At 32.9% G+C, this 15,934-nt stretch overlaps 2 protein-coding genes across 19 annotated transcripts; both read left to right on the top strand.

The window, feature by feature from the left end:
* LOC107646339 lies at positions 799-2,039 on the top strand. Its single transcript, XM_016350529.2, has 2 exons — positions 799-1,335; positions 1,672-2,039. The coding sequence occupies exons 1-2, from the start codon at positions 897-899 to the stop codon at positions 2,037-2,039; spliced, it is 807 nt and encodes a 268-aa protein (XP_016206015.2). The 5' UTR covers positions 799-896.
* LOC107645585 (segmentation polarity homeobox protein engrailed) lies at positions 4,337-15,604 on the top strand. Of its 18 annotated transcripts, none has more exons than XR_001621527.2 (12): positions 4,340-4,761; positions 5,233-5,316; positions 5,676-5,852; positions 6,362-6,472; positions 6,584-6,870; positions 6,959-7,129; positions 8,525-8,668; positions 8,767-9,613; positions 9,690-9,807; positions 11,187-11,219; positions 11,778-11,817; positions 15,092-15,273. XR_001621527.2 is itself a non-coding variant. In XM_016349634.2 (8 exons), exons 2-6 carry the CDS (start codon positions 5,106-5,108, stop codon positions 6,724-6,726), a joined length of 546 nt encoding a protein of 181 aa, XP_016205120.1. In that variant the 5' UTR covers positions 4,337-4,761; positions 5,064-5,105; the 3' UTR covers positions 6,727-6,870; positions 6,959-7,129; positions 7,939-8,083. The 18 variants fall into 18 exon arrangements, 1 of the variants encoding a protein (XP_016205120.1); XR_002348250.1 differs by having other exon boundaries at positions 11,603-11,817; XR_002348249.1 differs by lacking the exon at positions 11,778-11,817 and adding an exon at positions 5,064-5,136 and having other exon boundaries at positions 5,252-5,316.

Below are 15,934 nucleotides of genomic sequence, written 5' to 3'. Positions count from 1 at the left end.
TTAAATTAAAAATTATTATTAAAACTAAATAATATATTAATAAATTATGTTCTTAAATATTTTTAATAAAGTACATTTAATTTTAAAATTATTATTTCATCATTTAATTTTATCGAAATATCTATTTTATCTATTCTTCTCCTTAATCATATAAACTAAAAATTCATCTGAAACTAAAGAATTAAGCTGTGTTTTCCTGTAGGCAAACAAGATTTGATCTGTTATTTATCTGATTGATTATTGTTTTTAGAGTAAAAGACATATCGGTCCCTGACCTTTTTAAAATTGGACATTTTCGTCCCTTAAGATTTGAAAATACTTTTAAGCCCCTCACCTTGTAAAATCTGGGACAATTGAACCCCTCCGTCGATTTGGGTTGAAAAACATCACCGGAGAAGGCTGATGTGGCTGGGGGGAGTGTGACCTGTCCGTTTAGGTTGCTGAGCTGGAGGGGTACTAAAAATCGAAGGACAGATCGATCCCTGAGCCCATTTCACATATTGTTATTCCCATAACACCCAGAAGCCATGCCTGTAATTACTGAAAATCCTACCTGAAGATAAACAGTTTCTTTCTCCCTCCAAAAAAAAAGAACGTCTTCAACTCGTTGAGAAGGTGTTGTGTGCTCAGTGGACGTTGCGGGTGGTGAAGGATTTGACAGGCTTCGTCTTGCAAGAAGGTGCCTTCTGCTACAGAGGTAAGGGTATTAGTCGAATCACACTGTTCGTTCTTATTTAAGTATTTGGTAGAATATAATGCATGGGGTTGGGGTTAGTGATGATCGCTTGCTCTGTTTCGGGGAAAAGACTGGAAAAAATTCTATAGGGATTTAACTGATTTCAAATTCTCAGGCACTTGATCTAGGGTTTAATGTGTGATTGCTATATCTGTGCATAATGCAGATGGTTGATATATATGCTGTACCTGTTTTTCACCATGGAGGTCATTTTGATAGAGGACCCGGTGGCACTCTTGAGTATATTGGTGGGAAGGTTGAGAAATTTCCAGAGATGGATTTGGACTTTGTGAATTTTGGGGATTTGGTTACACTATTCAAGGGTCTGGGGTATGCAACATACAGGGCAGTCTATTGGTATGACCCAACCAGTAATGATCTTGAGTCTGGACTGCACATACTGAGGGGGGATGCTGGAATCAATGAAATGCGAGAGAACAAGTTGAAGAATTCAAATATCAACGAGTTCTATATTTACTTCGATCACCCTGTTGATGAGCCACAGATTGTGGAAGAAGAAGCTGCTGCAGAACAGGGGCCGGAAGAATTTGATGATGCAGTTGATGTGGACAGTATCATGCGGGAGCTTCAGTCATCACCATCGACAGTAACTAATATGTTTTCCTCGTATGTAAAATTATGCTGGTTTACATGTAACTTTTGCTGCTTATGCAGGCATGCCATGCATACATGCTATTGCTGCTATCAGAAAGAGGCATGACCAGGTTGAGGATTACGTGCATCCATGGTTGTGTATGGAGTCCATTCACAAGACGTATGCACATTGCATCAAGCCCGTTCCTAGTGAAGAATTCTGGACCACAACTGAGCAGTTGAGGCCTGCCCCGCCACCTATCAAACGGCCTATTAGGGCCCGGAAGAATTTGATGATGCAGTTGATGTGGACAGTATCATGCGGGAGCTTCAGTCATCACCATCGACAGCAGGGGATGGGAATGGTAGTGGGGAGGACGAGTTGTATGAACCTCCTCCGAATGGCACTGAAACTGGTTCTGATGATGACTCCTGTAGTTGTGATGAGGAGAATGATCTTATGAAGAAAAGAAGCACTGTGAAAGAAAAAGAGAAAGTGATGCCAAAAAAGACTGCAGAGTCAAGTGGGAACAAGAGAGGTGCTGGGAGAAAGACTGCAGCTGTGCCTAGTGGCAAAGGTACCATGCCAGCTGCCAAGCCCAAAGGAGCTGGGCCTAGTGCGAGGCCCAAAAGAACCAGGCCTACAGCCAAGCCCAAAGGAAGTGTTCCTCATCACAAGCCCAAAAAAACTGGTGCTGAAGACAGTTGACAACTCACAAACTCTGGTGCTGCTTCCCCTTTCACAATCAGCCCCTCCACCAGAGGTAAGCCGGCACCCGAAAATGCTTTAGACCTCAGTTGGTTAAGCACTAATCAGCCCCTCCATTTTATGCTTCTTATTATTAGTCAGTAATACATAATTGATACTGCTTAAGCACTAATTACTCCATTTGGTTACATTGTTGTGTCTTTCTTACATAGGATCAAAATCAATCACAGGGTGAAACATTGGGTGAACCTCGTGCTGGGGAGGCAGCTGGGTCTGCACCAGTTCCTGCACCATTTATGGCCCAACCTTCAGCTCCAGCACAGACTCCATTCAGACCTCCATCCCAGGTGCCAAGAATGGACCAACCAGACTCCAATGCTGCTGCACATACTTTCAGACCCAAGCAACCAATTGTTCGACCACCAACAAGTGCAAATCCACCAACAAATCCAACACCACACACAAAAAAAACTCCAACCAGCAGGGGACCCTCGAAGGAGACCATGAAAGCAGCTACCAGTGCCACAAAGAGAATTCTCAAATCTCAGAAGAAGTGAACAAAGCAGCATGATTTCTGTGTTTTGTTTTTGGCTAGTTATTAGCATGACATTAGACAATGCTTATTAGCAAAGTAATCTTGGCAAACTTGTTTACATGCCAACCAGAAATTATGATATTTTGGAGTTAACTCGTGCTGTTTAGCTATGTTTTGGATTAAATCAGATACAATGTCATTCTAACGTTTTGCTTTAAATCTATCCAGAATTACTATCTTGTTTAATGCCTTGAATAATGTCTAAATGTTTTAAATTATATGCATGCAGCAACAAGAAATTCCAAAAAAACATACATACAGCAACCACAACAAATTCCATGTACATCAATCATTTTTACATCAATTCCATGTACATCAACCATTTTTACATCAACCATTACAACCAATTCCATGAACATCAATCATTTTTACACCCTAAACATACATATAGCAACAACAACAACTACTAAACCAATCACAATTATATGCCACAAACTCAATTTTTTTGGCTTTCCATAGACAACAGCTTCCTCTCCAACTCTTCTACTTTTTTCTCAATATCCTTATTTCGGAGCAGCTGTTCTTCAATGGCTACTCTATCAGCTTCATCCACCGCACCCAAGGCTTCAAACTCGACGGCCCTAATTTTTTTCAAATGTTCATCCAGCCAGATAAAGTATCGGAAATGTTTTAAATTATATGCATGCAGCAACAAGAAATTCCAAAAAAACATACATACAGCAACCACAACAAATTCCATGTACATCAATCATTTTTACATCAATTCCATGTACATCAACCATTTTTACATCAACCATTACAACCAATTCCATGAACATCAATCATTTTTACACCCTAAACATACATACAACAACAACAACAACTACTACACCAATCACAATTATATGCCACAAACTCAATTTTTTTTGGCTTTCCATAGACAACAGCTTCCTCTCCAACTCTTCTACTTTTTTCTCAATATCCTTATTTCGAAGCAGCTGTTCTTCAATGGCTACTCTATCAGCTTCATCCACCGCACCCAAGGCTTCAAACTCGACGGCCCTAATTTTTTTCAAATGTTCATCCAGCCAGATAAAGTACCGGCAATACGGTTCTTTAGCCTGGAACAAAATTTCAGTGAATCACCCATTAACACCCAGCACACTATAATCCAACTACTGTAAAAATTGCTCACTTACCTTGAACAGTGGACACCCAAGAAACACTCTATTAGGGTTACTGGTCGTTCTTGACTTGTACATAATGGCGTAGACGCCACAGTAGCACTTGGGCGCAATCCCAACTCGCTCACATCCTCCTGGCACAGCCCATGAAGATCCCCCTCCAGGTCTTGTGCATGCAGAGCTCCCTTCACTCATCATGGACGATCGCAGCATCAACACCCATGTCTTCCTCAAAGGTTTTCGATCAAATAGGGCTCAGGGAAGGGGACGACGTCGTTTTGTGGCTCAGGGATCGATCTGTCCTTCGATTTTTAGTACCCCCTCCAGCTCAGCAACTTAAACGGACAGGTCACACTCCCCCCAGCCACACAGCCTTCTCTGGTGACGTTTTTCAACCCAAATCGACGGAGGGGTTCAATTGTCCCAGATTTTACAAGGTGAGGGACTTAAAAGTATTTTCAAATCTTAAGAGACAAAAATGTCCAATTTTAAAAAGGTCAGGGACCGATATGTCTTTTACTCTTATTTTTATTTTTATGTTGGTTATGGTGTACTGATATAAAATCAGGACATGGATTTGTTGTTGGAAATGAAGGGTACAAGCAAGACAGTGACATTCAGAAAGCTAAGCTTTCAAGGGAGGCATTGAGCCATTGACACAGCTCTTCAAAGCACACTTAGGGAATTTTTTTACCCTTTCCCCACAAAGCACACTGATCAGATCGCGCCCTCACCTTCGATTCACCATCAGAGAAACCCTTCGTGCCCTCGCCTCTCACCTTCGCCACTCACCTTCCCCACTCACCGTCGCCACTCACGTCGCTCCTTCCCCACTCAGCACTCACCACTCACGACTTCCCCACTCACCGTCAGCTTCCTGCATTGATCGTCAGCTGCGCCCTCCTGCATTGATCGTTAGCTGCGCCCTCACCATCGTCGTATCTGCCCTCAGCTCATCCTCTCAGCGCTCAGCTCGTCTCTCTGCGCCCACATCATTGAGAAGGTATCTATAGATTTCTGTATGGTTCTGAAATTTGGGTGGTTAGGGTTCCAATTTTAGGGTTTTTAATTTGGGGGTTTTTTATCTGGTTTATATGCAATTGTGAATTGTGATTTGATGAACTACCCATGTATTGTTGATGAACATGCATGCTATTTATTTATTTCCATCCGCGTCTACTCGTTCTTCTTGCCTCTTCTGGTTCCATTTTCTCCTTTGAATCTGCCGCTGCTTGTGCAATCTGATGATGAACATTTTTTTTTAATGGTTGAGTATATTGCTAAATTTATTGCTTTAATCACTAGGTGCTATGTTAAGGAAGAAACAAAATTTTTCTGCAACCCAGCATGTTTAAGGAGAGTCGCAAGCTTCTGCTAGGTCCATACGTCTTTGTTGTATGCTATAATTGCTAGTGCTTCCTCTAATGAACTTGTATTCTATAGTTGGAAAATAATTAATGTTTTTCATATGTAGGGCTATGTTCACTCTGCAGGAGCGACTGTTGTTCATCAATTCTGCCATCTTGGCTCTTTCTCTTTTCTTGGTGGTGGTTATGTGGTACGTCTTACTTTGAATCTCTTTGTTTTGAATTTTTCTGTTTGTAACAAAAAAGATATGATTGTTATGATATCATGTAAGGATAGTATACAACACTTAAGCCAATTAGAAAAAATGTTTATGAAGGCTGTGATTAGTAAGTATTGTATGAGGAATCTGGTTGTTCTTGATTTTGGAATTCAATAGAGCATTATTGGTCATCGGGATGATTAATAGAAAGTTGATTAAACTGGGTCTAATGTGTTATTGATATTGAATTTTCCTTGTATAACTTGTTAAAGCAAATACTGTTACCATGCCAAGTGATTTAACATTACTCAGGTGTGGAACTACAATGTCATGTTCTTATATAAATGCAGGTTTCGCAAGATGTTCCAAAGTACACAATGGTAGCCGGAGAAAGAGCGGAGCTTCGGGGTCTAAATTTAGTGGGCCTGACTCGACGTGGATTCAGCACTGCAGAGGTTATACTAACAAAAATTTTAAAATTACTCGTCTTCGATGTCATCGGTGCGAGCTCGTGGAGGGAGAGAGGGGTACAAAAATGTTCAATTTCCATGTCTTAGTTTTTTTTTTGTTCTTGTTTTAATGTTTCACATTTTTCTTAAGCCATTAATTTGTTATATGTTTTGTTTGCTTTTCTCAATGACCATAAACTTGTGTACAAGGCTGGATCTACTTTCTATGTTGGTTGTTATTGTTGTTTTTTCTTCTTCTATTTGTACTGAGATGTTGATTAGCACAAACCCTTGTTGGTTCTTTGTGAAAGGCCTCCTATGAGATTAGAAAACTTGGCCCCCTTTCTTTTTTCAGCTGAGTTAATGTTAGAAACCATTGAAAAAATAGGGAGTAGATTAGGTAATTAGGAGCAAGAAAATAAGCTGTTGCATTTGGTTTTCCAATATGTGAAATTGTAGTTCAAATTCTATCTATGTTTGAAATAATATCAATGGTGGTATCTAGTGGATGTGGATTAAGTTGAGTAGTGTAATTTTCCCCCATTCATTGCATATATTGAACGTCTTTCTTTTATGTTGGGGTTTAGAATCAGAAGAATTGCAATCAGATGAAAATAAAGCTTCTACAGAGAGAAAAAAAAATAAAAGAAGACTCAAAATACCTTCCCAGATTATGGCCTTGGAGAAATTTTATAACGGTACGAGTTCCTTTAATTTTGTTTGTTTTTAATTGTCTGTGAATGTTAATGCATCTTTCTATTGACTAATTTAGTGATTTTTGAGGAATTGCTTTTTACCTTTGTTTCCAGAGCACAAATATCCCACGGAGGAAATGAAACAAGATCTTGCTGAGGAGTTAGGGTTGACTGAGAAGCAAATTTCTGGATGGTTTTGCCACATAAGGTTAAAAGATAAACAGTTGTTGAAAGATGAAGCGATTGGTAATGGATGACAAGATCGTTCAAGTGATGTCATCTAGGATCGTGGTAGTGGACGGCAAGATTCATGCGGAAGCAGCAAACATGGTGATTACCGTTATGTGGATCCGAAAGAAGTAGAAAGTCATGATAAATGCTTTGCTTGCTTTTCTGAAAGGGTTGTGAGTTTGTTAAATGCTTTGCTTGCTTTTCTGAGACTGGATTATAATTCATAGCTTGATATATTTTATAAATCTATTTTATTAGGCAATAGACTTTGATCCAAACTCCTTGCGAAATATTCTACCTAAAGCAGTCTCATCATTGGAATGGGCAATCTCAAAGGGAAAAGGAAGAGTTTATGTGCATTGTACTGCTGGACTTGGGAGAGCACCAGGGGTGACAATAGCTTATTTGTTCTGATTTTATGACATGAATGTGAGTTCTAAACTTCCACCTATCTTTGATTCAAGAAATGATTATCAAATTTGATATTGTTAAGTGTAATGTTATGGTTGCACTAATTTTCTTGTTAGATATGAGGTTTAGCTCATGTTATGGAAAAACAGTATTTTTAATCTATATGACAGATTAGTTCACAGTTTTTTAAGAAGTCTTAATTATCAAGAAAAGAATGTGTTATCTTTCTTGTGACAGCTAATTGCCTTGTGTTATCTTTCATGAATGCATTGCTAATTGCTAATTGCTTTGAACCTTGCTTGATTTTCTGCCGCCGCCATTCTTTATGAATGCATTGCCAATTATTGATTGCTATAAACCTTGCTTTATTTTTTATAGCCGTCATTCTCTATTTCCAAACTTTCTCTGCATCACTATTGCTTCTGCAATAACAGAAACTCTGTTCAGGTGCTTCTCTATGTTCTTATTTTGTGTTTTGACATAAAACTTATTATGGAACTTTATGAGTGTAAAAGCATTAAAAAAAGTCAAGTATATTTGTTATGAAGATTTTGGTGAAAATTATGTTTTGTAATGATTGTTTGACAATTGATACTTATAGTAAATTTAATAAAATTGTTCACTAAGTTGTGATTAGTTAGCCCAAGTTTATATATTGAATTGTTAATTCTTGATAATTTGCATTTTTGATTGGCTAGTTTTGAACTCTGAGAATATATTCTTAAGGAATTAATTAATTTTAACTTCTAAGTTCTAAATTTTTATTCGAATGAAGATAGTGTTATGTGTTATTTTTTAATTTTGGTTTTCATTGTTTATATTTGCAGGGGTACAAAATTAATGCCAACATGCTAGACTTTATATTGACTGAAATATGCTAGAAGAGTCAAGAATTATAAATTTGATATGATACAATTTTATGTTAGAAAAAAGTTATGTTTAGTTGAATTTGTAGAAATTATTTTATTGTAAAAGAATATAAATGACATGTAAGATATTTTAATTATCTATATTATTATATATCATATAAATGTTGAGTTAGTGGGATTAGAAAATTAATTGATATATCAATTATTTAATTAAATATTTTAAAATCAACTTTTTATTTTTGTAACTAAGAATAAAAAATGTTACAAAAGTAAGTAGTATTTTGTAACAAAATATTATGACACACAAATCTAAATTGTTACGAAAAATATTTTAAAGGTAAAAAAGTGTTACCACTTTCGTAGCAAATTTTGGTTTTTGTATTAAAAAAATTTGTTACAAAATATTACTTTGAATTGTAACAATTCCCTTTTTGTAACGGGACATACTGCAACGACCCTCTTTTTTTGTTACAAAATTCTTTTGTTTCAAAATTTCGATTTTTTGTAACAATTTTTTTTGTACAAATATTGCTTTTTCTTGTAGTGGCCGCGCAGCTGCAGTGACACCTACAACATCTATGAAGAGGAAGAAAGGGTTTCTTCGATTACTCAAAACGCCGGTATATGCCGAGCGGAATCAAGAGCTGGTCCAGTCGAAGCCCGATGGCTGGCGATAGAAGCCCTGAAGGTGAAGGTTATCATCATGTTTTCTAGGATTTATTAGATTATGTTTCAAATAAATGTTAATTTACTGTTATTTATACTGCGATCTGTTGGTATATGAAGGTGTTTAAAAGATCAATTGAGAATCCATGCTAGATTCTGATATGAGATTGCAACATAGTTCTACTGGAGTCAGAAAGTTTGCAAGAAAGTTAAGTTAAATAATTTTTTTTCTTGCTTTTTCTTTATAAATTATGTTTAATTTGTTCTTTTTTGTGGTTTTAAAATACTTATTTGTTATTCGAGATAATGTATATTTTAATATTTTAAATTGATAATCTTTTTATTATTACTCTAATCACTGTTAGTATTTCTTACCCTTATTTCAAATCTATCAAATTAAGTGTAAGATTTGGGAAGTGCAGGAAGAAAAAAGAAAATATTTGTGTTTTTAGCAAGTGCCATGATTTGATAGGATCTTTAGGGTGGGTTTGGAATTGTATATTGGTATATGTAGTTTTTTAAAAGCAAGATATTTGTATTTCAATATTGATATTTGTATTTTTTCTGTTGATTTCCTTTGGCTAAGGCACGTTTATATATTTCCAGTGTTGTTTTAGTGTTGCAAAGCAATGAATTAGCTCTTTTTATATATAGTATATGTACGTGTGCATTGGACTAGCTACCTTAGTTCTTCTTGCAATTATCACACTTTAGAAATAACTACCCCATGCATGTTATAAATGGATTTTTAAAATAAATTTTGTCTAACTCTTATTCTTCTAACTGTTATTTTTTTATTATTATGAACACATCAAAATCACTTTGTCAAGGGTGCTTCTTCATCTTTTTTGCAAATGAATACTGCTGATGGGTTTGGTGCCTATTTTCTGGAGAAACTCATTCCATCAAAGTTGAGGAGCTCCTCTTCAAGGATCAGTCATAGTACCAAGAAGCCTTGGTTTTTGAGGTTCAGCATCTTCCTCTCAAATTGTTCTTTTAATTTTTTTTTCACAAGCAATTACGTAAGCTTTGTTTGTTTGCAGTCCGCGGCACAAAGTGCTGGTGTTTGACGGGGTTGTTCAGTTGACCAAGAAGGATGAATGTGCTTAGCACGAGATGATTGCTCATCTTCCCCTTTGTTCAGTTGAGTCCCCCAAAAATGTGAGTCAATTTGATATAATGAATTTTATGGTTGATCCTATTCAAGATATTTCTTTTTTTACTGAATCATTCCCTAAGTATGCCTTCAATTGTTCAGATAACCTTTTATCCTTTTTTCCCGTTTATTACTATTACTATTGAAAGTTGTTCATATTTGTTAATTGTGATCTGTTAGAATATGGAGTTTATATATCATGATCATGTATTCTAGTGTTTCTTTGTTTTTTGTTTCAAATGATTGTGGGTTTTCTTTTCTTTTTTCTTTTGGTGATTGTCTGTTAATCAGACTATTTGTTTGTGAGAAAGTGCTGAAAATTTTGAACTAATTAACAACTAAGCAATTCAGATTGTAGTTTTATATCCTCTTTTTTGGAGTATTATTTTTGCTCACTGAAAATATAGCTCAAAGTAAACAAAATTTCGTGAGAGTTTGCTTTGATTGATTTTTGGCATGGTGGTGTTACCTATCTTGATTTGATTGATGATGCTAAATTAGATTTTGATCTTTGAATTATTGATGCCCGATTTCTTCTTGGGTATTTAACTAAATAAATAATTAGCGTTGTTGTTCTACCTTTTTTTTCCCGCCATTTGGTTCGCACTGGAACTCTTAACTTTTATTTTTTTTAACTCTTAAATGATTCATTTTTATGCATTTATTTTTAAAAAACTTCTGTAGTAAAAAGTGAAAAATTCTATAAAGATCAATGCAATGCACTTTCTTTCTATTGAATCTGTAACCACCAAATATCTCTTCTTTGCCTTTTCATCTTCTCCTTTCATATCATTTACTTTTTTATTATTTTATTCGTCATTATTAATACTAAATGCCAATTAACAAGTTCGGGTCGTCTTTTGCCACAGTAATTGACTAATCCTTGGCATGTTTGTGCATTTACTAAATGCCATTTTTTTAGTGTTCTCATTTTAGGGACCAAAAAAAAAAGAAAAATAAAAAATAAACATGATCTTTTGGCATATCTAGATTTTTTTGCTCTAAGATAACTTTATTAAGATATTATTGTAGCTTTTCTGCACTTTATCCACTTGGATGTGTTTATAAATAGATTCAGTTCCCCTTGGTTTAATCACAGCTGTCTCAGTTCTTTCTACTTTCTTGGTGTTGTTAGTTTACAAAGTTTGTTAGTGTTTTGGCAATTGTTAGTTTACCAATTCTCTTTGTCCCTTAACTTAGAGGAGAACATACATAATAAAAATGAAAACATATTATTCTTTCAAATAAAAAAATAACGACCTTGAATTTCAGTTGCTTAATAATTTTTTTTCATAAACAATGACGTAATCTTTTATTATTTCATTCGTTATTATCATTATAAACTTTTTTTCTTTGGTTTGTATTTTTGTATGTTAATTGGTAGGTGAAAAACGTTAATGCATTGCTGGAGGTTGAGGTGAGTTTTATTATTTCTCAGTTTTTTATTTTTCCCAAAAGTTGATTCTGCGTAGGTGGGAGCAAATTTCTAATTTTGGACTTCTGCGTCTCTTTGATTTTTATTTTATTATTTGATAAATAAAATCTTGTGACAGTTTGCTTTGATTGAATTTTTGGCATGGTGGTGTTTTTTATTTTACTTTTATTTATGATGCTAAATTAGCTTTTCATCTTTGAATTATTGATGCCCTATTTCTTCTTGGGTATTTAACTAAATAAATAATTCGCGTTGGTGTTCTGCCTTTTTTTTTTCACCATTTGCTTCATACTGGAACTATTATTTTTCTAACTCTTAAATGATATATTAGTCATTTAATTTTAAAAAAGCTTCTGTGGTTTTAGGTGAAAATTTCTATAAGATTCAATCCGATGCACTTTTTCTCTATTGAATCTGTAACCATCAAGGATCTCATCTTTGCCTTTTCATCTACTTCTTTCATATCACTTGCTTTTTTATTCTTTCTTTCGTTATTATTATGATTTTTTTTTTATTTTTGGTTTGTTTTTCGAATATTAGTTGGTAGATGGAAAACATCAAGGCATTGATGGAGGTTGAGGTGTGTGTCATTATTTCCCAGTTTTTAGTTTTTCCCAAAATTTGATTATGCTTAGGTGGGAACAAGTTTTAAATTTAGGAATCATGCGTCTATCTGAGAATTTTATTTTATTAATTGATAAACAAAATCTCGTAAAATTTGCTGTTATTGATTTTTGGCATGGTGTTATTAGTTATTTTATTTTCATTTATGATTTTACATTAGCTTTTATTTTTTTTGATGCCCTATTTCTTCTTGGGTATTTAACTAAATAAATAAATAGTATTGCTATTTTTTTTCATCATTTACTTTGCACTGGAGCTCTGAACTCTTATTTTTCAAACTCTTAAATGATACAGTTTTATGCATTTAATTTTAAAAAGGTTCTGTGGTAAAAAGTGGAAAATGTTATAAAAATCAATCCTACATTTTTTTTCTGTAAGATTATTTAATTTCTGTAAGAAATATTCTATCGAAAATTATAGGGTGAAATTTCAGCTGCTGGCTTCGTTAATTTATATTTTGAAAAATCTTCATTTGTTTTGTTACTATTCTTTATTTTGTTCTTTTTCTGTTTCTCTGATTTTTTGGTTTTTATCTTCTTTAGTATTTATTTTATGAATACATATTTTGTTTCTCTGTTTTCTGAAATAATATTAGTATTATTCTACGGTGCTAGAATTGTACTTAAATTATTCACATTTTTCTCTTTCAGAAATTTTTGCACCCAAACGAATTGAGAGCATGTGCCTTTTTGACTCTTTTTTTTTCATTGTGTTGTTACTTGTTAGTAACTAGACTTCATTTGGATAATAAGCACTGCTGTTGTGAATGTGATAACTGACACTGGAATCAAATTTTTTAATACATGAATTTTGTGTCTCTGAGAGTTTTATTTTATTATTTGATAAACGAAATTTTGTGAGAGTTTGCTTTGATTGAATTTTTGGCATTGTGGCATTATTTATTTTATTTTCATTTATGATGCTAGATTAGCTTTTAATCTTTGAATTATTGATGCCCTATTTCTTCTTGGGTATTTAATTAAATAAATATTTAGTATTGCTATTTTTTTTCATCATTTACTTTGCACTGGAGCTCTGAACTCTTATTTTTCAAACTCTTAAATGATACAGTTTTATGCATTTAATTTTAAAAAGGTTCTGTGGTAAAAAGTGGAAAATGTTATAAAAATCAATCCTACATTTTTTTTCTGTAAGATTATTTAATTTCTGTAAGAAATATTCTATCGAAAATTATAGGGTGAAATTTCAGCTGCTGGCTTCGTTAATTTATATTTTGAAAAATCTTCATTTGTTTTGTTACTATTCTTTATTTTGTTCTTTTTCTGTTTCTCTGATTTTTTGGTTTTTATCTTCTTTAGTATTTATTTTATGAATACATATTTTGTTTCTCTGTTTTCTGAAATAATATTAGTATTATTCTACGGTGCTAGAATTGTACTTAAATTATTCACATTTTTCTCTTTCAGAAATTTTTGCACCCAAACGAATTGAGAGCATGTGCCTTTTTGACTCTTTTTTTTTCATTGTGTTGTTACTTGTTAGTAACTAGACTTCATTTGGATAATAAGCACTGCTGTTGTGAATGTGATAACTGACACTGGAATCAAATTTTTTAATACATGAATTTTGTGTCTCTGAGAGTTTTATTTTATTATTTGATAAACGAAATTTTGTGAGAGTTTGCTTTGATTGAATTTTTGGCATTGTGGCATTATTTATTTTATTTTCATTTATGATGCTAGATTAGCTTTTAATCTTTGAATTATTGATGCCCTATTTCTTCTTGGGTATTTAACTAAATAAATAATTCGCGTTGGTGTTCTGCCTTTTTTTTTTCACCATTTGCTTCATACTGGAACTCTTATTTTTCTAACTCTTAAATGATACATTTTTATGCATTTAATTTCTAAGCTTCTATGATAAAAAGAGAAAAATTGTATAAAATTCAATCCAATGCACTTTCTCTCTCTAAGTTTCTTTAATTTCTATAACAAATAATCTCTCTAAATTTATACTGTGCAATTTCAAGTGCTGGTTTCTTTAATTTGTATTTTGAAAAGTCGTCACGCGTTCTGTAACTATTCTTTAATTTGTTCTTCTTCTGTTTCTCTCATTTTTATTATTTTTATCTTCTTGGTTATTTATTTTAGAAATACATATTCTCTTTTTCTCTTTTTTGAAATAAAATTAGTGAGAAGCTTATCCTTATTTGTATTATTATACACCACTTGAATTGAACTTGGATTATTTAGATTTTGTTATTTATTTTTTGTAATTTGTGGTACAATTTATTTTTTGTAGTTTGCTCTTAGATAATTTTATTAAGATATTATTGTAGTTTTTCTGCACTTTATCCACTTGGATGTGTTTTTAAATAGATTCAGATCTCCTTGGTTTAATTACAGCTGTCTCAGTTTTTTCTGCTTTCTTGGTGCTGTAAGTTTACAAAGTTTGTTAGTGTTTTGGCAATGGTTAGTTTACCAATTCTCTTTGTCCCTTAACTTAGAGGAGAACATACATTTTAAAAATGAAAACATATTATTCTTTCAAATAAAAAAATAACGCCTAATAATGGAGGTTGAGGTGAGTGTCATTATTTTTCAGTTTTTAGTTTTTCCCAAAATTTGTTTCTGTTTAGGTAGGAACAAGTTTTAAATTTAAGAATCATGCATCTATCTGGAAATTTTAATTTATTAATTGATAAACAAAATCTCGTGAGTTTTTGCTGTTGTTGATTTTTATTATGGTGTTGTTAGTTATTTTATTTTTATTTATGATTCTAAATTAGCTTTTAATTTTTTTTTTATTGATGCCCGATTTCTTCTTGGATATTTAACTAAAATAAATAGTATTGCTATTTTCTTTCACCATTTGCTTCACACTGGAACTGATCTCTTATTTTTGAAACTCTTAAATGATAGTTTTATGCATTTAAATTTAAAAAGGTTCTATGGTAAAAAGTAAAAAATTCTATAAAAATCAATCCAATACATTTTTTTTCTTTGTAAAATTATTTTATTTCTATAAGAAATACAACAACAACAAAAAAGTCTTGTCCCACTAGGAGGAGTCGGCTATAAGAAATTTCAGCTATTGACTTTATTAATTTGTATTTTGAAAAGTCGTGATGTGTTTTGTTATTATTCTTTATTTTGTTCTTTTTCTGTTTCTTTTTTTTTGAAATAAGATTAGTAAGTAGTTTATCCCTTTTTAGTATTATTCTACCATGTTAGAATTGTACTTGAATTATTCACATTTTTCTTTTTCAGAATTTTTGCACCCAATCGAATTGAGAGCTACATTTACCTTTGTGCCTTTTTGACTCTTTTTTTCCTTGTGTTGTTAGTAACTAGAGTGCATTTGTATAATAAGCACGTTTTGAATTTGATAACCGACATTGGAAGCAAATTTTTTAATATAGAAATTGTCTCTCTGAGAGTTTTATTTTGTATCTCTATATCTCTATATTCAACAATTCGTAACTGATCTTTTGTTTACTTTGTCTTTTAGATGGATTTCTTAGATACATGTTGGCCAAATTAGTTAATGTAGCCTAAGTGGCAAAATAGTATATTCTTTTTGTTTTAACTCTTTATATCGGCACTTTCTTTTAATTTTACTAGGGCTTTGCGGAGAATGTTTGATCCATGAAATGTTTATTCATGTCTAAATTGAGTGTAGAGATTTTGGCTTTATTTTTCATGTCCCACTTCATATTGCTCTCAGTTCAAGATTGAATTTTTAATCTAAATATATATAGCATCATATCTCATTTTTTGTGATTTGTGATAGTGTGATATTATTGATATTTTAATTTTCTTTGTCCTATATTAGCAAATTCAAAATTTATCTTATAAAATATCCTTATGAAGGCAATACGTTTATACCTCATGTGTATTTTATGTTTGGTTGATTATTTCACTTCAATTTATCCGAAACTAATGATCAAAAACTTATAAAATCAGTTGTTAATCACGACAATTATATTTTTCACTTTTCACATTTGTTTAAGATTTTGTAGTTTTTTAAATTGAATTAATTAGTTTTTGAAACACATGATTAGATATATGTTAAATATTAAGTTGGTATGGCTAAAAAAATAATCTTAATAG

The sequence above is a fragment of the Arachis ipaensis genome, chromosome B06 (assembly GCF_000816755.2).
Source record: "Arachis ipaensis cultivar K30076 chromosome B06, Araip1.1, whole genome shotgun sequence".
NCBI lineage: Eukaryota > Viridiplantae > Streptophyta > Magnoliopsida > Fabales > Fabaceae > Arachis > Arachis ipaensis.
Note: the sequence above shows the minus strand (reverse complement) of the source record. Positions and strands in the feature narration are given on the sequence as shown.

Excerpts from the sequence above, each read along its gene's own strand:
- LOC107646339 (XM_016350529.2), top strand. The coding sequence starts at position 897 with ATGCAGATGGTTGATATATATGCTGTACCTGTTTTTCACCATGGAGGT. Across the intron at positions 1,336-1,671 it reads GCGGGAGCTTCAGTCATCAC|CATCGACAGCAGGGGATGGG; the intron begins CATCGACAGTAA and ends TTCAGTCATCAC.
- LOC107645585 (XM_016349634.2), top strand. The coding sequence starts at position 5,106 with ATGTTTAAGGAGAGTCGCAAGCTTCTGCTAG. Across the intron at positions 5,137-5,232 it reads GAGTCGCAAGCTTCTGCTAG|GGCTATGTTCACTCTGCAGG; the intron begins GTCCATACGTCT and ends TTTCATATGTAG. Across the intron at positions 5,853-6,361 it reads GCTCGTGGAGGGAGAGAGGG|AATCAGAAGAATTGCAATCA; the intron begins GTACAAAAATGT and ends GTTGGGGTTTAG.